At 40.2% G+C, this 25023-nt stretch overlaps 1 protein-coding gene across 8 annotated transcripts in view; it reads left to right on the top strand.

Moving 5' to 3' along the window:
• The window catches only part of GRIP1 (glutamate receptor interacting protein 1), a 328959-nt gene that overhangs the window by 254281 nt on the left and 49655 nt on the right, over nt 1–25023 (top strand). For all 8 annotated transcript variants that reach the window (XM_056341971.1, XM_056341974.1, XM_056341975.1 and 5 more), the window contains exon 8: nt 23418–23565. In XM_056341971.1, the coding sequence (XP_056197946.1) occupies nt 23418–23565 (148 nt within the window). The remainder of the gene's footprint in view (nt 1–23417; nt 23566–25023) is intronic.

Genomic DNA, 25023 nt, shown 5'->3' on the forward strand with positions numbered 1-25023 from the left:
ATGGTAGCAAGAAACAGAAAAAACAGTCAGACTGAAATATTTCTTCTCTGTTTCAGGATCTTTCTCTTCTTTTCCTCAGTTTCACTGTCAGATTTCTAGACTAGCAGTAAAGCAGCCTCACAGGAATTTGTGAAATAGCACCATCAAACCTCAAAGCCTTGGAAAAGATTAATACTTAGAAGAATGATGTCAGATATTTATTTATTCTGGAACAGCGCACTTTGTTCTTCTCCAAGACACAGATTTATTTTTTTTTTTTTATTATAATATATATCTCTGTTTACTTAACTATCTGGAGTGAAGTGACAGGCTTGCATGGTGTCTGGCAGGCGTGCTGGACACTCGTGTAAGGTTCATGCCCAGAAAGGTGGAGGCAGCTGAGTGTCCGGCCAGGAACCTCCCACACGGAAAATGGAAACACAGGTGATCTTGTAACCTGAAGAGAACTAGGTGTTTTCATTTATTTCTTCTTTTTCTTTGGAAGACAATGGATGGCCAAACCCTCTCTGTCATCACAGTTAAGACCAGATTCTTTATACTCCACTTTCTCTTAAGAGCGAGATCTCATTGCAAAAAGAACCCTTGGCTTTAGACAGACAGAGTTCCCAGTGAGGCTTTAATTTCAGAGAAAACTCCCATCCCTGTTGTCCTGTAAAACGCAGGGAAGCAATCTGTTTCAGTCTCACTGAGGATCTTTTAGAAATCTTTGCAGGTTTTTGTGAGGACAAAACTATGTAATGAGAAGCTCTATTGTGCTCTAAATTGCAGGTTGTTCAAGGCAGGAACCTTCTTTTCAGTGTAAGCTGGGTAGAGCTCAGTGCAGGAGGATACAGAACCTACCTGGAAATTGCAGGTTTATAGCTATACAGGCAGTACCTACAAGTCACTCTCTTCATGTTACTCTCTCTCTAAATAATCTCTGCTGTCTGCCTTTTGTTCTCAGTAACAAATCTGGATTTATTGTTCCTGCCTTCCTGGCAATGAATGTTTTATGCTATGGAAACTTAAGGAGGTAGAAGAACCTGAGACCCGTGGAGTCAGAAAGAAGGAAGGAAAAAGGAATCAGACACTGGGGAATGTGAGGGATGGTGGTCCTGCAGTGTCTGCGAGAACTAAAGAGGAATCCAGTAGGCTCTCTTTCTAATGCATTATGATTTTGGTAGATTTTATCTAGCCCTGAGTAAGTTTTGATTTTTTCCGATTTGCATACCCTACATAGTTTTCTGATGTGATGCATCCAATAGGGTACTCTTGGTATAAACTTTCAGTAGAATATCTTACTCCTAGAAATATAATAGTACCATTACTTGTTTTAATGTCTTCTCTGCTGTTGGCAGATGCTTATATCCTGTAAAGTAGCTCTCCATGTAACCAGAACTGGAAAAAGCCATAAAATATATTCTGATAGCATGAAATTGGAACTTGATTTGAAAAGGTTACGCTGGATGAAGAAAATAATCCTGAACTATTTTTCAGCTATAGTCCAGTAGTGTGTAACTGGCTTTTTATTCTCCTGTAAGCATAAGCTTTTTCAAAGATGCTGTATTTCTCCAAGTTTAGTTCCTTCACCTGAAGTCTTGAAGAGGTCACTTGAGAACCCTGTACGTTTTGTTGTTTCTGGAACCTAGAGAAACTGGAGTAAAAGAAAACATCAAGGGGTTCTGTGCAGGGTAATTAAGTGTGTAAATAATGTAGGAGATGTGGCTAGTCCCGTTGATCTCTGGTGTTACACTTGTGCTTACTTAAATACACCCTGAAGTATCCTGCTCAGCTGGGTCCTAGGAAGTAAACTTCTCAGTTCAGCTTCTTGGAAGAGATATTGTTAGCTTGTTGGGTCTTTTTTTTTTTCTTTTTTTTTTAATTTATTCTTTTGAAGACGTTTCCAGGTTGGTGCATGGAATATACTGCTGTACAGTTTCAAAGATACTTTAAAATAGTAGGAGTTTGGAAATCCCACGATAATCCCTGAAGAAAATAGGAGAAGGCAATAGCATGATTTCCCAGAAAATATTTTATAACCTTATAAAAGTTTCGCTTGAAATTGTGGAGGTAGCAGTCTTCCATACATCTTTCTGTTTTCTAAAACACCTACTCTGGTCATAAAGCAATGTGGTTGTTTATACTCCTTGTTGATTTTAGAGGGAACTACATGCTTTTTTTAAATTTAGGGAGGATCCATGGGTGGTGCTGGGGGTGGTGGTGGGGTTTGCAGAGGAGACAGTTATGGTGACTTGCCCTACACACAGCTGTGTGGAAGTAACATTAACTCTGTGGGCTTTATCACTTTCTTTGTAATCCTTAGACCTGAAATGTCCAACCTTTATGGTTACGTGGATCACCTGTTTTCATCCACTGGTGGGAGAGGTCTGAATATTGCAGCTCTCTGTGCTATGTGACTACACCTGTGCCCCTCATGCAGTGGAGGGGAAGGAGCAGAGGCACGGTAGTGGCTAGCAGTGACTTGCTGCCACTGCCAAAATAATTTTACAGCCTGAATCTTTTCCTGTGACAGCCAAGGAGAAAATACTAATTCCAAACTATAAATTTAGGTTGGGAAGACTGAAGTTCTCCCTGTTTGGCAGTGGTCTGGGTGAAGTGTCCTAATGAGCTGCTCACAGCTTGAAAGCCATAGGTTGAGTGTCCTCAGTTAAAGTGAGAATGAGAGTTAGAATGCAATGCTAATAACAAGCTGCAGGCAGAGATTCACACTGTCCCTTTCTGGAACAAGAAATAAAAAGTTTATCACTACATTTATTTGGAAGTAAAGCAGATGCAGTTTCCCTTCAGGTTTTCCAAAATCTGTCATGATGCTACTGGGCTCTGTCGTCGCTGTGATTGGGGTTGCATCTGCTTGGGTAATGTTCCGTATTTACACTGAAAGGGAGCATTCAGCAAAGTTCAAAGGTAACTACTAACTTGAGTTTAAATTCTGGCCTATAATGTAATTCTAGTTCATAAATTGCTGCTGCTGTACTTTTGAGCAATCTACTTTTTAAATCTTGGATGTTTTTGCTGGTGTAGTATTTTAATCAGGTACACTGTAGTCAAACAAAACTATTAGTTATTGACAGGACTTTGGCACATTGTTAGCTGTTTGCACTTGAGGGACACAACATCTTTGTCTCTCATGTCTTCACTGGGTGTTTTCTTAGTTCAAACCACTCTGTTGTCTTCAGGAAAGAAGGAACATATTGCAAATTCAAATTCTGTATGTTTCTCTGTCCTGTTTAACAGTTCGGGCACTTATTGGAGCCAGAATGGATTTACTGTAATTGTTTTCTGCAAAACAGATATGGTCAGCTTGGTTTTTGATCCCAAGCTACCAGAGTCACCCTGGCATAGAACTGGTCAACTTTAGCTAGAGCAACACCCTCAGTTTTCTGGACTTGATGTTTACCACTTTCTAGAAAGGGAATTACTCACGCAATCATTTGCTGGTAAATCTGACAGCAGTTTAACAAACCGTGTCCAAGCCTTTTGCACCTGTAAGTTCATCCATTTCCAAAAAAAACCCCACCAAACAAAAAAACAAAAACCCAAACACAGAAAACCAATAACCCAAAACCAAAAGGCTATAACAATTTTATGAGAGTACATTTAAAGGAGTCTGCCTCACCCTTCAGTAATTTTGCATGGCAACAAGAACACTAGAGAGAGTTTGCATACTTCAGACATCAGGAAAGTAATCCACGATCCAGTGTAGACTTCCAGTAATTTGTGCAAGACAAGAAATATAGGGGAAAAAAGCAACTTAGGGGCTGCCCCTTAAGTTTCATAAAGCAGTATCACTTAAGCGTATCCAGAGTTACAGGGGCCTGTAAGAGCAATAGAGTTGCAAGACCAAGGAACAGGAGCTCCAGAGACTCCAAGGGCAGACTCAAGATCCTCATAAACCTTATAAATGTTACAAGACCTTGAAAGCTGAAGGAAAGTCAGGAAGCCTGTAGGATTCTACACTGCTTTTTTGTTTCTGTTTCTTTATAAACTTAAAATTAACATTTCCTTTGATTCTTACATGTCTTTGACACAACAGGTAGGTAGCATTCTCTAGCATTTGACTGCAACTGCAGGTCTCCTGGCTGTCACAGAGCAACAGACCTAGATTCCTTGAAATTCTAAATATGAATTAGTTACTTAAACCTTTAAAGAACACTTCCTCTCTTACGTTGCTTCAGAGACAGATTGAATGAAAATTCATGTGTAATGCAAAGGTCATGATAGCTGTATTAGTTGAAGTATTACTACTTTAAATACTGCTACACAAACACATGCACAAGTTATGCTAGAAGACAATGTTTGAAGTCAAAAAGTTGAGCATGCCAGTTGGGAAACGTCAGGATTGAGGCTGCCTGCTCAGCCTCTGTCCAGCTACGTGGCATGCAGTACAGTCACAAGACCCACAGGGAAGATGATAACCTTTTTATGCAGCTTTTCATTTTGAATTTTCTTTCTATCTTCGGTATGTGACCACATGCTTATTGAAAGCACTGCCCAGATCCTTGTCTGAATGCAAATTTACTAATTTCCTGGTGGTTTTTTTCTGAGGCTCTAATGCCATCACAGTTAGAGTGCTTCAGGCAATATGCAGATCTCAAGGAGAAAACCTCAGTGTCCCAAGGTCACTCCAAATGTATTGGCTCTTTCTTAAGGTAGAAGATGTATAGGCATCTCTCTGTAACAGTTCCAGAAATACCACTTGCAGATGTGTCACTAGGTAAAACGTGGGGTCTTTTGTCTCTCCTAGAGGCCAATGCACAATTCTCATTCACACCATGCAAACCAAGCAGATACTTAAATCTATGTGCTCTGGCATGTTAGTCTCTCATCTTATTGTACCAGTTCCTTGTTTATCAAACACACTATTTGTGCTTTCTGCTGTCAGTGCCAGATGCCTGCATCAGGGACATTAGTATGAACTGACAGTCAGGCGTGGTTGTGTACAATAAGTAGGTTCTCTCTCTGTAGTGCTAGCTTGTTAGGATTGCATCTAGAGAAAGATAGATGTTTTGGGATACAGCTTATCCTTGGCACCAAAAGAGGCTTTTTCCTTCAGAGAAGTCTGAGCCTTGTGATTTTTTTTTTTGCTGTTCAGTTTTCTGGCTTTCAGGACTGCTTTTTTACAATTAGCAAATGGGCATTATTTCTTTTAACTCTTCACCTCTCATGCTGCTGCTAAATATGACATGCTGACTTCACTGAGTCTCATCATGAGCCTATAAAAGGATTGATATCTATCAGTCAGGTATCAGTTCCTGCTTACTTACCTGCTTTAATCTACTCTGGTTTAAAAGGAAGATAAATACCTTCTTAACATCTCTTGAGATAAATGGATAGCATGGAAACCTAAGGTAATTTGTGGTTCTAAAAAATAAAAAATCCAGCATTTTTGGCTGGCAAATTGAAAACTCAGTTCTTGATGCATCAGTACTTTGTGTGAGCAAGAGATGATGATGCTGACTGCTGATAGTGAAACAAGAAAATGCTTGCTATTAGTGACCAGTACAGTTTAAATGTCCTTTTCAGTCTTTACAGGAACTGTGACAGAAAGAGAGTCTGGTACTTCAAAGCAGCACTCAGGTGTCTCCTGCATGTTACATGACTGACTTCCCTTTCTTGTAGTTCCCTTTTAATGCCTTACACACCTGCCACCCAACTCATTCACTGCTAGCTCCCTCAAAACTTACAGTGCATTGTCTTATAGATACAACACTTGTTTCATCATGAGGACTGCTGAGTAGTAAAAAAAGTGTGGAATGGGGCCTTGTAAGAAAATAGTATTTATCTACCTAATGAATGGTATTACTGCGTTGCATAAGCAGCTGTCAGTTCATTGTTTCCCAGAATTTGTGTAAGCTTATATCCTTAACAGTGTTGACACATTTTTATGTCCCATTACCTAGATTTCTCTGTGGGAAAAACTTTATCTCTGACATCTGTACCCAAATAGTTCCTCAAAAGGATCAGAATCATTAAGTCCACCAGTCTGCTGCGTTAGCTGGGTTATCAGACAAGCTGTCCAGCACAGTATGTATGTGCTTGCTGGGGACCAGAAAAGACTTGCGACACTCATGTGACCAGTGGGTTTCAAAGATGTTTTCTGAACAGCAGAGAACTATAAAGGTTCAGGTTCCCATGTTCCTTCCTGTCCATTTCACCCAAGCGTGATGCTTTTTTCCTCTGTTCTTTGTTCTTGTCCTGGTTCCTAGCTGCATTACTGCCTTTTTTTTCCCGGTAGCTGCTTGATTTTCCTTTTCCTTACTGACCTAGTTAGAGTCTTCTTTTCTAGAAGGTCCTAAATCCCAACATGCTATTCCCTCTCCTTACAGCCCAGTTTTTTCTTCTGTCTGTTGCCAAGTAAGGCTTAGGTAATTTTCCAACACATTTCTCTCACACTGCTGATTTCCCTCCATAAAGGCCTTTTGCAGTTTTCATGCGTGTCCTTCTTTCGCCCTTTCTCCTGTCCAACCATTCCCAAGTTTCATGTACTGCAGTTCCGTTTCAGACCAATCACCTTCTCACCTCAGTTCCTCCCCTTCTTGTCCCAGAAGTCCTACTTGCCGCCCTTCCTGGCTCTGCTCTTGATTCTCTGTGCCAGATCTGTCAGGTAATAAAGACATATAGAGAACCTGAATTTTCAACATAAAGCCTACAGAATTTTCGGGGAGGGGGGAACAGTATGGTTTTCCCTAATGATGTTTTCAGACACAGCTGACCCATTTCAGCTGAAATAACTAAGGGAAGAAAAAACATAGGGCTTGAGAGAGGTAACCGTCATAAGAAAAAATCACACCAAATGTTTGAACTGTGGTCAAGTTGCAAGCAATTAAAATCAAGACGTTTTAATGAGAAAAGTCTATGATTCCCAAGTACATTTGCCCTATAGAATTTTTTCACTTCCTTTTCTCTGCCTGGTTATGATTTGTTGTTACAGTTTGATAGCCATGTTGCTGGTAGATGATTACAGAAGGGAGGAGTTGTCATGTTTTCCAAGTATTTCACAAATCTTACAGATACTTCTTTCTTTACAAACTTCTTGATCATCCCTAAAGAGAAATAAATGGAATTTAGCTGAACCATAGAAGTTACAAATTACTCTAACAGGTCCAATTAACATTTCTCTCTAGTGCTTTTGAAACCATGGCCTCATTAAAAGCAGCTTAATAAACGTTGCTTTGTATGGGAGAAAAAAGCGTAAAGGTGAAATGAGATGTCTGTGTAACAGAAAACTGAAAATACAATGTAATTGTCATAAATAACTGGGGGGGGGGGGGGGGGGGGGATATGGCGGGGGGGGGGTGGTGTGTGTGTGCAGTTACTGTCTTCCAAGTTCCGCTTCATATATGAAAGTATTCTGTGTTTTACTTACTGGGTACTGAGAGTAATGGACAAAATTGTCTTCAAAGACTTGTCAGGAAGGTGAAACCTATACTTGTATGCAGTTAGTCTAAATAGTGTACAAATCAAAACATTCAGTCTGAAATATCTAATGTATTTCATGGTGGGCATTCAGTAAAGTAGAGCCTTCCTAAACTAGAATCACAAAGCACATGGTTTGACTTTTTTAGATGCTAATTCAAGGGTTTGTATCCTCAGACAGAAGCAGCCTCTGCCTATTAATAATATGCTGATGTGCTTCTTTTAGTAAGTATTTAGAAATAAGTGATGGAATAAGGAGATAGCTGTTATAAGCTCTCCTGTCCACCATGCAGGTTCCAAGCAAGCGGAGGGAAGGAGCAAATAACCTTCACATATATTTAGTAAAAGATGGGAAAAAAAGTATTGACCAAGTCTTTCCACTTTGCATGAGGGCTATCCAGAAGTGCCATGAAATGCAGTATGAAAGAGAATTGTCATCTCTACTACATGCTCATACTTCTGGTCAGCTGGAAGTTAGTCAAGAGGTCTTTCAGTAAATTGGTTTATCTGTTACTTAGTGTGCTGGTCAACAGCAGAGTAACAAGGATGAAGTATCCTGATGTATCCTGGTCTAAAGAAAAAAATTGAGCAGGTAGCTGAAGTACTTAAATTCAGAGTGCAGGTGTGAAAGTTTTACAAAGAGGATGATAATTAAGCTTCTTGGAGATTAAAGGATTTTCTGCATGTGCCATGTAATTCAATGCAAGAGAGACTGTAGTCAGAAAAAATCCAATTAAAAAAATTCAGCCTTGTATTTGGTTTAGTGGCATTGCAGTCATTGAAGAGACTAATGAATATGGGACAGATTCAATTTTCTTTATATTAGAGAGCTTGTGCTGTAACCCCAGAAGCTGTATCTAGAAGGGCCCACCTCTAAGGCCGTAACAGCAGAAGCAGAGGCTCCATTCCTGCCTCTGTTCCAGGAAGAGGGAAACACTAAATGTCTCCCAAGACTTCCCCTGTGTTTAAAAAGTCAAGCACCGAACTACCCCATCCTCTTGCCTTTTTTTTGTTGGTGTGACACACACAGACTGTGCCTGACAGGTTAGTCCAAGGGGAGAAAACCTAAGAATCCCTCAGGTCATTTGCTGGAGCACCTGTGCTGGGCATAAACTAAGAGGTTAAATTGGAATGCATTAGGGCAGATTTTCATCCCTTTACATTTTACAGAACATTTATGCTGAAAAAGGATGGATTTTAAAATATTAATTGTTTAAGATGTTTTGCCTAAATATGAACTGTCTCAGTTAATGGTGTTCTAGCACAAAACCGGTGTGAATGAGATCTGAAGCAGATCCTGTGAGATTGCACCATGTAGTATTCAGCACATGGGAGATGTTTGCAGCTCAGAAAAAGACAGTTGTAAGACCTGTGAGCTGGAAATGTAGGTAGGGGAAAAAAATCAACATCTAAGCTGAATAAGTCTATCATAGTTACTCAAAAATAATTGCACCAATGCCAATCTTATGATTTTGTTACACAGAATTATACTTCCAATGGTGTTGCTCAGCTATACGATGAGTGAAATGTTGCGTTCTCTGTGCATTTCCTATTCAAACCACATTCCCCTACAGTAATTTTAAACATCCATTATAACCTGTCTTTGCATCTTTTTCCTAAATGCGTGGTTACCATGCTTTGTTCATTTAAAGGGATCATGTTGCATGTAGCTTGTGAACTAAGTATTTATCAGAGTGGTTTGGGGAAACAGAATTGCTCTGTGTATGTTATTGTATGTTCAGCTAAAAAAATCACTGGATTTTCCTTTTTTTAATCAATTCATTGGTGACTCACACTAGTGGTGTTTGACGTTCTGTCAGTCTCATGATTTTCATTTGTAAGGAAACTGGCCAGAATATCGACAGCTATTGTTTATTGGTCATGTTGCTATTTCAGGGTAGATGCTGGAGGACCTTAACAAAATGATGTTTCTGTGATAACTGAACATGCCAAAGGCAAGCACCTACTGCAGGTTTCGTTTAAATCTTACCTGTTTTCTTCTTGGAAGAGGAGAAGTGTGTGGCAGTGATTTTATGGAGAGTGCTTACCTACACCGTTCACTAGTTTCATCTTGAATTGCAATTCTCATGCTAGCAGAGAAGTCATGGCTCACTGCAGCCAAAAAAAGAGTGATGAGCTCTCCTGACGAGATGAGTAATGAAGGGTATGACACCTTCCCAAGGTTACAGGTGAAGCTGTGGCAAGCTGAGGTTTCTTCCTTCCTCTTTGTGCCTCCAGACATTTCTTCACTGGCTGATAAAATCACATTTTTACATGCAGAACCCAGACAGTATAAAAGCCCTCATTCTTGGAAGCACATCAAGTCTTGTGGTGACCCAGACCCTCAGGTTACCAGCATGAAATTTAGAGTAGGGTTTTGACAATAGATGAAATTGGCTGTAGGGCATCAGAGGCAACAAAGCTCTGGGGAGAAAAGAAAGAGGCAATAGGGGAACAGAGATGGGGATGCTAATGAGAAGGAAAGGTCTTTCTAGGGTAAGGTTTCCTATTGTATTACACACAAGCATCTATAACCTGTATTGCCTCTGAATTACAGGGTTAGTTTCACTTTTTTCTGGCAGATACTCCAAAGGTTATATATGTGGATAACTGACTAGCTGAAAAGGGTCACATAGACATAGTCCAGCTGGCTGGACAAAAATGCACATCGCTCTCAGCTTATCTGAAGTAAAGCAAAATACACTGTCTTTGGCTGTCCTTGTTACACAATAACAGGAAGATTTTGGTGGGAAAAGAATGTTGCAGGTGGGAACAGAAAACTACAGAAGAGAAACTAGGGGTGGGCTTGATATTTAGGCAACTAACCAATAATGAGCTTAACTTTTGTAATATGTATGAGCTAATTATAAGAAGGCATAAAAGGTGACTGTAAGGTACAATAAAAGAAGTCTGCTGATCACTCATATTGAGTGACTGTGTCTTCCCTCCGTCGCGACAATATACATGAAAAGATGGTAATATGTACACCTTAAGGCAGAGCTTTGGGACTTGTTTTATGTTACTTATAAAGTCCCTCAACGCCTTCTTTAAAAACTCCTAGTTGAGTTTTTCTTTATCCTTTGTTTTATATCCAAAAGCTGTTGCTGCTTCAGGTCATCTTGCCTGAGTTCTTAATTGAAATCTAAAGGCTTCAAGCCGCTTAAATTAAAAAAGAAAAAAAAATCCTGGACTGCAGACACAATGAGCCTGTGGTTTCTCCTCTGTCATGAATGTGATTTTGGCACAACATCCCGCATAGCTGCAAAGAAAATCTAAGCCAAACTTTCCCTGCAATTCCTCCTGCCATTTTTTTGCTCAAGGAGACCACCAGCAACTTACATTTAGCTGTTGTTATTCACATTTAACATCCTCATTTTAAAATAAACACTTAGTTCGGGTATTAAATACCCAGGAATTGCATTTTTAGCTAAATGTGTAGTTTTATCTTGATTGTTGAATATGCTCTGCTGGGTGATTCTCTCCACGGGCTTTAGTAGTTTTTGCATGCACAGGAAGCTGCATCTAATCCCTGGCCACGGCAGTGCTGCTGTGTGCTGTCATCTGAAGTGTTCAGGATGAGAACAAGAATATTGATACTTATGTCAGATGCCTTTCATGAAGTTAGCCGAGGCCTGGTCTGAGCCTTTTTGACTCAGTGGGAAGCTTCTCGTTGATTTCAGCTGGGATTTAAAATAGGACCCAAAGGGAAAAATCTAGCTCTTGTCCTATGTTTGAAGAGCTTTGCTCATAGGGAAATAAACAGCAGAGCTGTGCTTCCTTGGCCCCCTCCTCAGCTCTCACCGAATGGACACCCAGTTTATACCAAGTTAAATGTCTTCTGCCAGCATAGAAATTTTCTAGTTCAAGCAGTGCTTGTAGCACTAAATCAAGGTTTTACTTCATTGCCAGCATAAGAGCATCTGTTTTAGGGACTCTACAGCCGACTCAAGTCTGAAGTATAGAAAAGACCTGTATTACAAGGACCTAACTCCGATGCAGATCGTTTAAAAATAGTGGGTTTTACACTGTTTAATTGCACCCAGTTACCACCCAGTCCTCTCCTGCCTACCAATGAAAAGAGAACGTGCCAGGCCCATTTTCTCTTTGCCCCTTTGCTAAGATTATTTCTCTTCTGGTACTTCAGCATTAGCATGGGAACAGGATGTACATGCATGAAATTACCAGTTTTGTGATGAGTTTTACAGGTCGTCCTAGTCTGAAGCTAGATCACAGCAAAAGTCTCCACCTTCAAGCATGCTAGAGAAACTCTTAGATAAACAGCCACCATGCATTTCATTTACTTTTTGGCTTTCATGTAAGAGCCCAGATTTCAAATCTTAGCTTTTGATGTTATTAATCACGACAAGGCATTGGTGCTGCTGGTCTGTCTCTGTGCTTTTTGCCATTCTTTAGTGGGATATGGAATGTGGGAGAAGTATCAGCTGCTATGTTTAAACTAGGAAACAGCTACAAAGGAAAAGCAAAGAAGAAATGCTGTATCCTTTCTGTCCTTCTTTATGATCCCTCTTGCAGAAGGAATGGCTTTTGTGAGACTTCTGTAACCTGGTTCATAGTTAAACCCATGATTTTAAGAACAGTGAAAACTTAAGCAGTTTATGCTGAGATTTTTGTTGTGGCCCTCTTCCACTTTTCCCCAGGTAATTGCCTAAGTATGTGGTTTTATTTTTATTTTTTTTAAAAGCATTTCCAGGCAAAATTGTTCTGCCATTTCCAGGAATGAGATTAGAGAAAGTTGTTTTGCCTATGGATGACAAGGTTGGAGAAACTACTCGTTGTGAAGATGTGTCTTCTTGAAGCGCTGGAACACGGACATGCATTCAGTAGGTACTGGCTGAGGGAGAGAAAGCCCTTTTCAGGAAAGTCTTTTTTCTGCTTATCGCGGTGAAAATTCACCCAGACTTAGCTGCATTTGGAAGTTCTTAGAAAGGATACAGTTCAGCGTGCTCAGGGGAGAAGGCATTTTGTGATGACTTTTCCCAAGGATTTTGTGTATATTGGAGGAAAGTTTTTTCTTGACTTTGCAAAGTTCCTTTCAGTTCAGCTCTTCAGGGATGGGAAACACAATAATTAAAGATGTCCGTGTAGACTTACGCAGATGTCTTGGACCGTATGTGTTAGGGTATAGATTTTAATTTGAATGATTACATATGTTTTTCCTTCATCAGTCACCTGCTGCATAGTACTAAGTGATCTAAAAAACAGTCACTGGGAGAAATGTTCTAAAGAATAGCTCATCTCATTTCGATGTAGGTGCCTAAACTAGGGCAGGTGAGAAACACTTTTTTCAATGTCAGTTTTCTCCCTTTGTGGAGGGAGTTTAGGTCTCTAGCTCAGTTAGCTACCTCAGGTCTGCTCTGCAGATGCCTGCATTTTGCTACAATGAATCCCAGTGTAGGTGTCTCAGATCATCCTCTCTGGGCTAATGGTTGCTTTCGACCTTCATTTCTTTGATCCTCATTTATTAATCTATACAGTGGGGAGAACACCATGGTTTTGCTCTAAAGGGTGGTTATAAGATAAAATCATGAATAAATGTGTGTTGCAATGAATATTCAGAGGCTGCACCATACAATAGCTCTCCCCCCACCACATATGCTCAGAGAAGGCTGAGAACATTGTTTAGTAATTAAGGCATGAGCATGGAAAAAAAGGGAAAAACGTTGCTGCTCGTTAAATAGTCACTGTCTACCTTCTGCAGGAGGTTCTTGAAGAAGGCAGAATATGTGGTTATTTAATTTAAAAAGGGAGGTAAAAATAAGTTCATCCAGGCAATATTCATTCTAGGGTTCATTAAGTTTGAAGTGCTTTGTGACCATAATATTTTCCTTTTAATGTCATTCTGCTTGTAAACAGACACTTCTGAGCTTGTTTTTTATGTGCATGTATTTTTATAATTATTTATATTGATGTTCTGCTGATTTTAATCAACTCCTCATTTGAGTTTTTACAATTTGCATAACCAGTGTCTTTCTGTTAGGGTCAGCTCAGCAGTGTTGAACGGAATAGCTGCCTTCTGAGCACTGTGACCTATAATTTTTCAAAGCATTTACAGCTTAGGTAAAGTTGAGGGGGTTTTCACTGGTCAAAAAGAAAAAGAAACATACCTGAAAAAGGCTTGTCACAGTTTCTCCTTTACACAAATTGAGTAATTACAAAGTTAGAAATCTGTGTACCTTATGAGCACTGGAACATTGTCCAAAAGAAGTCATCAGACAGGGGCATGAGAGGACCTGGAGTCCCTCCGAGCCTGGCAGCAGGAGCTGTTCTGGCAGGAGGAAGATGGCATGTCCTGCAGCAAAGGAGGGAGCCGCACAGGAACCTTGCCAAGGGTGACCCTGGCAGCAAGCTGGCAGGCTGCCTGCTGGTGAGGCAGATGGAATAGTGTCCTGCTCGTTGCTGGGACTCCATCAGTTGTGAGGTGCTTGGGTTTCTAGAGGGTATTGCTTGGTCGGGATTTGGGGAGAAAATATGTGGGGAATTGTTTTTGCTGGAAATGTACACTGCAGGGAACAGGGGATATAGAAAATTTCTTTTACTTTAAATGTTCGAATACTCCCAGTAGTACTGTTTCTTTATTGCTTGGAAAAAGCACTGGGAAGGGAAAAGCTGGAAATGTATAGGCAACAGATAAGCAATCCTGCATTATTTTTGCAATGTGGGATCAAAGAGCTTATGTTCAGAACCGTGGCTTCTGTGTTGGATTTCAGGGCAATTTACCTAAATTACTTTCTTTTTTTAAAACGTTTTTGCTGAACTGCGGCTCAGGCAGTACCAAAGCAGAGAGAGGACAGTTAATAAACTTGTTTCCTTACTCATTCTACCAAAGCTTTATTTCATGAGTAGTTGGCATTGAATGGCAAAATATCCTGTACAGCCCTTGAGAGCTGCGAAACTGTCACTCTGCTCCTCGGTGCATAAATATCAAGGTCAGATCTCAGCGTTGACCTTCTGCATGGTAGCATTTTATATTGTGGCTGTGCCAATGCAGCAACACAGCTGTGCTAGAGCACAGATTATTGAAGAGAGACCAAAGTTTTTTGGGGAAAAAAGTGGTGCTGATAGTACAAACTTGTAGCATCAGAATTCTTATTGTCAGTCGTGGACAACAATGTAGAGTTTACTTTAATTTTTCTTTTCTTCTGGTTTATATTCATCTAATAGGCTTTGCAGAGGAGTGTTTTAGACTGGTCTGAAACTTGCCTGTTAACCAAACCAAGTCTGTTGATTTCAGTGTTAGCAGAAGCACACCCAAAGTCAGCTTTCCAAGGCAGAGACTGTACTTAGCTTGTGTGCCGAGGCCACCAGTGCATGCAAATGAGTAATCATGAATGTAGGCGACAGTACGGCTCAGCACAGAGGACCCTTGAGCAAGGTCTAGTCATGTACCTCAAGTATTCCAGGCAGCCCAGCCACATGGGAATGGGGCTGCACTTGGGTCAGCCACCATGGCGAGAAGCAGACGTGGCTGTCACAGGCCTGGCACCTCGCTCGTGTGGCTCTGCTGCTTCCAGGGCTTCAGCTCCCACCAGTGGGGCAGAGAGACAGGGACAGCTCAGGTACCTCACTACCACAGCATTGACACGTCCTTATTTGCCTTAACTGTTTCGCGTGCATGTTAGCTCTCTTACCAAGATGTCCAAACTGTCCACAGCGCACCTTTGCTCTGAAGCTTGTGGGATTACCCGAGATATCATTATCCTGGTAGAGCCCTGGGCAAATGGGAACCGTCGGCTCGACACAGTGTTTGAGTGTCCACAGTGTTTGTTCCCATCGGTCACGTGTTGGCAGTGAAGGGCTTTGTGCTCTGTAGGTTTCTGACAACAATCCAGTCCCACTCTAATTATTACTGTTCCTGTTAGATGGAAACTCAGGGTCATTATGACAAATAGACATAATTTATGGATACTGCAGCACTTTATATTGTCTCTAGTAGCGTGTACTTAGAGGCATAGTTTTGAGGCTGGCAGATGTAAAATTTGACACACCAGCTGCGTCTTAGTTTGCAGGCAGAGATGCAGATTGTGTTGTCCTTATTTGTTCTATTTGGTGTGATTAGTCAGGTACAAAATTTGCAAGGGCTGGAGTGTTTTGAAGAAATCATAGTTCTTGTGTATTTTATTTCCTGACCTACTTGCAAGAAAAAATAAGAGTGAGAAGTTCTTTTGTACCTATGTATCTAACAGGTTGCCCAGAGAAGCTGTGGGTGTCCCATCGTTGGAAGCATTCAAGGCCAGGCTGGATGGGGCTTTGAGCAACCTGGTCTAGTGGAAGGCGGCCCTGCCCATGGCAGGGGAGTTGGAATTAGGTGATCTTTAAGGTCCCTTCCAACCCAAACCCTTCTGTGATTCAATGGTTCTGTGATTTTTGTCTATGCTTTCTGCAATAGAGAAAATAGTGTTTTGTATTGCAGGATCTCAGCAGGGTACTTTACAAATCACTACCACCATTTTGGGGGTCTTTGTTATTTTGGGAGAATACTTTAAAAAGTAATTATTTATGAGTTCCATTCCTGGAATGAAATGCAGGCAGAATTCCATCACTGCTGACTTCTGCAATCAATTCACAATCAAGCTAATACTATATAGTCTGTCCAGGGTGGTTTTCAGGACCCATCCTTCAACAGAAAGGTGATGTTTGAGGCCCAGGTTGCCAAATTAACCATAAAAGGTGTACGTATAGGCTCCCGAGTTTTGATACCATGTGCTGCCATCGGGGATGGAGATGTGAGTTTTCAGTAGTTCTTTAAGTGCCATCTGAATTTTCTACATAGTATTCATTTTCAAGGTAACAAAGGAAAGAAATCGCAGAGCCCGGGCTTATTTAAAATGCATTCAGACTAGCCTCAGAGGCAGATCCAGGATCTTCTGTACAGGCACCATCCACGATGTCCCTCTCTGTTGTAAATTCAATGATAGATAAATTGGGTTTTAGATTAACAGGGCACACGAAAAGGAAGATACAGATAAATTAAGAGAATGGGATTTAATACAGCTCTTGAGCAAAGGGACCTACTAAAAATGAAAGATCTCTGAGCATGAAACAGTAGGAGGAAGGAGCATCCCAAGAATTGGGAAAGTCTTTTAGGCAAAAGGAGTTTACACAGGCTTTTGTGGTCTGAACGTGAGAGAAAGTCTGAAGAAGTCCCAAGTGGATTTTGAGTACATCCCCACACACACCAGTGTGAGCACTCTGGAGGCAGGGATGGTTCTTCAACTGGTTAGCAGGCATTTCTTAGCTGAGAAAGGTGATGGGGCTAAGGTTGCGAAGTTTGAAATTAGGTAAAGGCAGCTCCTAAGCTTTTTTTTTTTAAGAACTTGGCTGAATTAAACACATGTACATGAACTGCAGGAATTAGGAAAGAAGAGGAAAGTGGAAAGACTGTGCAAGTCAGCTGATAAGAATGAAAGTGCTTGTGTACGGGGGAGGAGATAGGTGGCACATTCGTTTAGGGAATAATGTCTCTGTTTTCCATTCTGAGGTTGAGAGGTCTGTCTGATTTCACTATCACTCATTCTGGAGGCATCCTCTTGAAATTATTCCTATTTTTCATTTTTGAAATCTGACTGTTCCAGAGATGAGGTGTAAAATACCATTGGTGGCTTTTTGCCTGAGCAGCAGTTTTATGTTTTCCTGTGGACTCTGTGAGCTTTCTTTCAATTAAGTAGCACAGCAGCTCCAGTGCCATGCTGTTACTGGCAATAAGGAAAAAGACACTATTTTATATATGTATTTTTAGTACTGGTTTTGCCTCTAATTCTAGCTGAGACGCGTAAAATTAAAATGTCTGTCGCTCACTCTACAGCCTGCCTGAAACACACAGATGCTCCATAAACAAGGGCACACTAGGATCACACATATTTTATGGTAGGTTATAAGCTGGGCCTTGGAGACTGCCACTGACCCTTTGAACAAGAACAATATTTAATTTTTAAATAGTTGTTTTATTATTAAAGAAGCTACCACCCTTTCTCCCCAGATATTGCTTGCAATTTATAATGCCAGCTTACTCTGTTCCAAAATACATTTTTGGGTAAAGGCTCCTATGTCATTAAACTTATTAATATTTTTCACTCTCAGAGGAGAACTAGAAACACTGACAATGACTTTTAGCTTTTCAGAAATCATTATCAGATCTTGCTAGCTGACATTGATTCTAGTTTTCCTATAAGATCTGACATGAAAAAAGGTTACTCTGCTAAATGAAGCATGAATAAAGCCAGGGTGCAAACATTATGCAGTGTTAGTAGAAAGAATACCAAGGCCGGTACTGTGTGTCAGTGCCCTGTGTGTGGTTCACTTATGACCTTTACAGTCACAAAAGTATGAGGAATCAAATAATAATTATTCTGAATGAGTGATAATGGCGCTACCCAGCTGTAGGGTGTCTTGAATGTTGTTCCTGCGCCCCCTTTACACTGCAGAAGTCTCATTCCTGCTTCTCTTCCTTGCTGCTGCTTTCCCTCTTGAAACCATTGACCCATGATCCCAATCTCAATTTCTTAATTAGATAATCTTAAAAAAAATGTAATTAATATTCCCTTCTTTGCAAAATGGAGATTAGGGATTTGTTGAGATCAAATTATATTTGGAGTACGAGGAAAGAGTATTATATAAATAAGCAGCCTTCCACCCCCAAAAATTTAGTATTTAAATAACCCATCAGTTGTCTCTGTGTGTGTATGCGTGACTTAGCTAATCATCTAGTTGGTGTTAAATGTGAGTGAAAGAAAATGCCCTCTGCAAAGGAAATTAAAAATGTTAGCAAGACAGCCTAAGGAATGTTTTAGGATGTGGCTGAAAAACAGTGCCAGAAGTGGATTTTTTTCATCTCTTGGTATCCATGATACCAAGGCATGCTAAACCTGAGTAAAGAAGAAAGGTGTTAGTGGAGAAGGAGAAAGGTGGAGAAAAGCTTCCCTGCTCCCAGCAAATCATTCTCTTGCACAGTAGAGTAACTAGCCATGTCTGGTTTGGGCTTTTGCTTTGCTGGAGACTGTGGAAAAGGCAGGCAATTGGAGGAGACTGACCACCTATCGCTAGGGCAGTCTCAAGGAAACGAGAAGGAGAATAGCAGGGACACAGGATGACAGAGTTTTATGAGTCTCACTATCACAGATAGGAACATGATCTTGCCACCAGACTGTGAGGAGCTGGGACAACTTTAAGTGTATCAGTCTTACAGCATTTTAATGCATGCAAAGAATGTTCCTTCTGGGTTGGTGTTCATTTAAAAAAGTGGTCCATATGAATACAGTAAGCAAACCACATGGAGGATGGCAAGATTCATTAAGTGCAGTTGAGGATACTGTTTGACAGTAATGAATAGTCTATTGATTAATGAAGAGAAGTGGATGTGAATGCACACAGAATCCTTGAGTGCTTTTATGTTGCTCCACTGCCACAGCCAGCTGAGAAGTATAGTAGAGCATTTGGCAGTGATGGGGGGATTCAAACTGATTTCTTCAAACTGATGTGCTATAAACATTCCAACTTTTTGCTCTTAAAGGAGAGGCTGTCAGAGATTTCAGATTTTTTTCCAGTTCTCAACAATCTTCTTTAACTTCACTGGAAATACACCTCTGTGATCCACCCAGCTACTGATCCAGTCTGAATATTGGTGCTGGAAACTTTGCTTTAGGATTAGAAGAGGTTTTTCCTTTTAGGAGAGTTATAAAAACATATCCAGGTGTCATATGACCAGAGCTTAAGTGACTTACTGCTCTGAAAATGTTATCTGGGTGTCCTATTGTTCTAATTAACATTTTGCTTTCTTGACTAGTCTGATCATGAGGCACACAGGTACTGGCTATAAAAAGTAGGGTTACAGAAAAAAAGAAGGTAAAGAATTGGGTGTACTGACAAGAACTGAATGAACAAAAGAAAGCTTCTACCTGTCAGAGAGATTGCTCTACTTGCTATATGTGGGCTTCATACAAGATTTTGTATGAAGGGAAAAAAGAAAGATGTGGGGAGCAGGAGAGCGTGGTTTTTTGACCAATAAAAATTATTTCTGTGAAATACTGTCTTCTAGTTTGACAGGAGTCAGACACGTATAGATATGTGAATACATTCCTACAAAAGCATTAAAACTTGGCATTGGGAGAACAGCAAGGTCTGAGGAACTATCCATGTATTTACTGATCTGAACTGGTACAGACTTGCCTTTTTTTTTTTTTCTTTTTTTTTTTAATGCTTTTAGTCAGAGAATCACAATAACAGAGAAGGCTACAGGTGAAAAAATTATTAACCTGTGGACACCTAATAGGGAAGAAGCTTGGCGAGAGGAAAATTGGTGTAAGATAGTAAGGTATCCACTTGTTAGTCAATCACATCATTGCTAGAAGACACAGCAATGTCCAGGCAAGATCAGCAGCAGTCTTGGTTCAACTAGCTCTTAAAGGTCAACATCTGTTTTGACATCCTTCCTTCTTGTTTGGCTCTTTTAAGCTGCTCAGACAAATGATTTCTACCTTGCATTGCCATGGCTTCCGAAAAAAATAAGAAAGCACCCAAAACCTTCCAGTTAGGTAACTGAGAAGCTGCAGAGCACAGATAATAGCAATAGAGATCAGTGTTCCTACAGGAGCAAGTTCACGGTGTAGTAGCACTTCCCAGCTTTAAGTACAAGAAGGCTTTGGGAGGAAAGCATCATAAACTAATAAAATTTGGTTTCCTGTGGATTTAGTTTCATTATTAATATGAAGCTATGACTGAAGCTTTTCCCTTTTTAGGGCATTTATAGGTTCTATTTCACATGTAGATCCTCTGCTGCCTAATACAAGCAGCTCGCTTTGTTGGCTTCCCCACTATGGGGATCCTAGAGGTTTCCTCTTTTCCAGCACCCACCAGTTGTTGAAGTGGATTTAACAAGCCGTAAGGTTTAGCAGATTACATGCATTTACAAAAACAGAAACACACACATGTAATGAGAACACTTTATCAAGCTAAACAAATTATTTTTTTTTCAACTTTGAATATTATTTCTGATTATCCTTTGAGTTGAGGGAGAGTGGTGACATTGCTTATTTTATCCAGAACTTTTTATATATTGTATAGTAAGTTTACACATCATAAAGGTATATTCAGAACAACCCCCCTTGTTGCTAGCGACTTAAGCTGTCAAATAAAAAAGGTGTTCTGCTATCTAGCTGAGAAAATGTATTAGCATGCGGAAAGCAATGCTGCTTCCTCTGGGAGGTTTTAATCAAGCCTCTTGTACTGATTGAGATGCAGTGCTCAGAAGTGAGAAAAATTATTAACAAAATCAAAAATCTAGAGTGTTTTTCATGGAAACATTCATCAGTATATCTTATGTAATTACGTAGCCAATAAATCAACATAGTGTGTAAGTGCTTCAGTCACGGTGTAAATATCTTAATGACTGAAACATCTTCACACATGAATAATTTATACCTGTATAATTCATTTTTCATATCCATGCTTTACTTCAACATGATAAACTAATCCTTCTCTGTCAGGGAATGTGTGCTTGATTATTGCTTTCTGATTTCTCTTCCCTGTGTTTATGTTCCACAGTTAGACACACTCCATTTCTTCTCTTCTGGTTCCTCTAATGTAGTTATCTTATTTATTCATCCTGTCTGCCTTGGTTTGCCTTCCCATTGCATTTGCACAGGCACGTGGGAAATAACACTAGGGCATAAGCTGATTGTGCGTTTCTCAAGTAACTTGAGAAAGGAGCAGCATCCTGAAAGATTTATTCATTCTCAACAGATATTTGCATTTAGTTCCCTCTCCTCAAGGCAATCCTTACAGAAAGAACTAGCAATAGGCCAGTAACGAGTAGAGCTGTGCCATTTTCTGGATCAACGTGAGCTCAAACCTTTGTCACAGTACTGAAGATAAGCATTGCTTGAGTTGTCTTTCCCTGTGTTTGGAGAGCTGGTTTGTAGCTCTAGAAACCACTGGAATATTCCAGAAGAAAAGAATTGTTTCTCAGCACAGGAATGGGAATCGGGAATTCTTAAAGTCTGCTCCGCTGTGCGTGCTTATTTGGCTGTATGCAAGTACTGTGTGAACCCTGCCTTACTCAGACCCTTAACCAAAGCATCTAGGGCAGGAGTTAGGTTGCGATGACTTCCCCATTTAGTCACTAGAGGAAGACAGGTGGCTGCCGAGGGTGGTTCATCCAGCTTTAAAGCTATTTAGTGCCTGCAGCTCCAGCCAGGAATGCTACTGGGTGGGCTCTCTTCTTTTGGATCACAGTTTAAAGTTTGCTTCAGATTTGTGGAACAGCTTATTTTGGTAGTGCCTGTGGAAGTTCAGCCTTCAAAAAGTCAGTCCCAGCTGAATCACTCTGATTTATGTAAATTATGAAAATGATCTGAAAATGAATCACTCTGATTTAATGGGCACTTTTAAAAATAGTATATCTCCCCTTAAAACCCTCAGGTTTCTAACTAGAAAAAAGACAACAGGAATGTAAAAAATATTTCAGATTGTGGGGGGAAAAGGAGTTCTGTAATAATCAACTGATGCTTTACTGGTATTATGTGTTATTCCATCCAAGCACCTTTCTTCACTCAATTTCTATATCCAGTCTACCTACATCACTCTCTAGGAAGAGCACTTTAGCTGAGTGTTAAGTTAATCAAGCTCTCATTCAATTTCTTGTATCATCATATATATATATCATCATATGTTTAGTTTTGTACAATAAATACACTGTTTCAGTCTTTCTCTTTTGTGTCAGAATTACATTTTTGGACTGATATTCTAGATTTAGGACTGAATGGAATATCTTATATCTGTCTTCTCCTCCATACTTTGAAGCCCAGCTGCAGTTCTTCTACAGCTTCAATCTCAGGGACTTCTGAGAGACATCATAGTGGAATGTTTGCTTAGTGTTCTTACAGCAGGCTCCAGTACTCTGTGAATACAAACCTCTTGTTTGCTAGCAGGTCGTTTGGTAACTTTGCTCCAGCCTGAGTCTTTTTTTATTCATTTTTTCCTTATGATGATTGTAAGCACCTCCAAAGGCTTCTGATACAGTTTTCTTTGTCTCAGACTTTTTATGTCCTTAAAGGACGTCTTTTCTTACTGTACCTTACTCCACTGAGATCAGTTGATCGATAGGTATCAGCTAGCAGGAGTTCTCAGGCAGTCTCCAGAATGTACTTCACCCTTATCACTGCCTGCTCTGTTTTGGCATTTAGGAAGCATCCTACTGTCTTTTTCCTTTGTTCTGTCTAGCACTTGTCTCTCTTGGGCATAGTTCCTCACCACAGTTGTCAATCATGACTGTTGCTGCCTTCTGTTTTTCTGCTTTCTTTTTTCAGGGTTGGTCATTTACTGTCTGTGCCCTCTTGCAAGGCAGTACTTTATCCAGTGACAGGATATTACAAAAATCCTCTGAACTTCCTCACATGCAGTTTGCTTTAACTCTTACTATTTCTAGCTGTCAGGCCTCCAGCACTTTCACAATTTTCTCCTAAATCGTCCTTTGTTTTTGTGAGGGATTTCTCGTCAACTCTTTCTTTTCCTTCTTCATTTGATTATTATAGCTGTTGTACACAGACGTTCCCCTTCTTTTCTGAAAGCTAGCATCCTCCTCTAACCTATTCACGTATTCATTTTTTTCAGATAATTTTCTACGTTTTTCATTAATTCTGTTTCTTCAGCATGCCTATTTTAAACTCCAGGTAATTTTTAACTTCAGTTGTTTGAGAAAGTGATTCACCGGCACATCCCGGTTCTGTAACCTGGTCCATCTCTGCTTCTGACACACTCGGAACCTTCCAGACATCCCAGATCCACAAATTTCATCTTGCTTTTATAATTTGCAATGTTAAGAGCTGATTCTTGACACCTAAACTGATGCTGTTCCATAATTTCTTTAAGTGGCATGTTATCTGGTTAGAGAGACAGACTAGCCGTGGAGATTTTATGTGGGAATATATGAAAATTGCGTAAGTACCATATTGGTATAATACTGATCTTTTGTTGTCTAATTTTAACAGATTCAGTAGCAACAGCATCTGGGCCACTGCTAGTTGAAGTTGCCAAAACTCCTGGTGCTGCTCTTGGGGTTGCACTAACTACCTCGATGTGCTGCAACAAACAGGTCATTGTCATAGACAAAATCAAATCTGCGAGTATTGCAGACAGGTGAGTGTGACAGACGGCTGACACTGCAGGTCCATACATACATTTTATTTGTACTTTGGTTTGGATTTAACTTTTCCCTTTTTTGATAAAACTGACTGAACCAGATGCTTTCAAGGTTGCAGGTCTTCAAATTAGCACTTTGTCAGATTGTTATTCCATACTACTGAGTTTAAGACTTCCAGGACACCATTTACTTCAGCTCATTCATGTAGTATTCAATGGTGTAAGCCAGCCCCCATGTAATATGCGACTGTCTACTTGCACTGTGCAACACAGTTTAGAGGTCTGCTCTATTACATGTAATGCTGTGGCGGAGATTAAGATTTTAAAAAATAACAACACACTGGAATTCTTAAAGTAAGCCCACGATATGGAACAGCTGTTAAGGGAAGTAGATGTTGAGGCTTTGCAACCTTGAAGTGTTCTTTTAGAATATATCACTCATTCTTGTGGCACAGTGAGATGGAACTCCTTATTTCTGGATTTTTTTATTGGTATTTTAGAATGCAGCTGAGGTATTAGGAAGACTGGCTTCTGTGTCTTGAAATTATTTTGCTGTAATTTTTCCACTTCATTTAAACCTTTAAATAAAACCATTTAAACCCTTAAAAAAAAAGTTAGGTATTTTTCCCCAGTGGTCTAAACCTCTGTAACAGAGCTGTGGAATCTTTTTTGGGGTGTGTGCGTGTGTGTGTGTGTATGTGTTTATACATATACAGTGTATTTCTATATACACATCTCTATCTTAAAATTCCTTAAATATTATGTTTCAGCAGCAAATTCCTCCTGCATGATCCCAGTCACCCTACCTTGTAACTCCTCTTTGACAACGGTGCTTTTGGTAGCACCCACTTGTAGCAGTGAGTCTACAGCTCCTCTGTGGGCTTTTCCCTACAGTAGAAACTTTTGAGAGTGACGGCCATTGATCCAGGGGTGTTCTCCAGTTCAATGGTGCAGGATGCTTTAATTTTCTCCCTCTGTTTTCTCCCATTTCACAGGGGGTAACCAATTAAAGGAGCTGTCCACTTGACTGGTACGTCGGGATGCTGACTGCTGTGTTTGCATTTCTCAACTCATCCAGTAGCCAGTCTCTTGAGTGCAGCAAGATTTAGCAGATAGCCCCCTCCCCACCCCACTCCTCAAGTCACCATGCTAGCCCTGGTTTCATTATTTGTTTGACTACTGCATAATGTCATCATCATTTACAGCTTTTGTACTAATAAATGTTCAAACTATAACTCAAAAAATGATGAACTGGGTGCTTGTGTGAGGGATATGTGACCAAGTTATTTGAGTCTCCTTAAGCTCTTCTCATTTTATTCAGCTGCCATTCACACACATTTTTATAGTCAGCTACCCCATTCCAGTTCTGTGAGTGATGTCTTGGCATATACTGTATTAACTGAATTGTTTTTAAGGTTTGTACAAATAGATATAAAGTCTGACCAGTGACAATGC

The sequence above is a fragment of the Falco biarmicus genome, chromosome 5 (genome assembly GCF_023638135.1).
Source record: "Falco biarmicus isolate bFalBia1 chromosome 5, bFalBia1.pri, whole genome shotgun sequence".
Classification (NCBI taxonomy): Eukaryota; Metazoa; Chordata; class Aves; order Falconiformes; family Falconidae; genus Falco; species Falco biarmicus.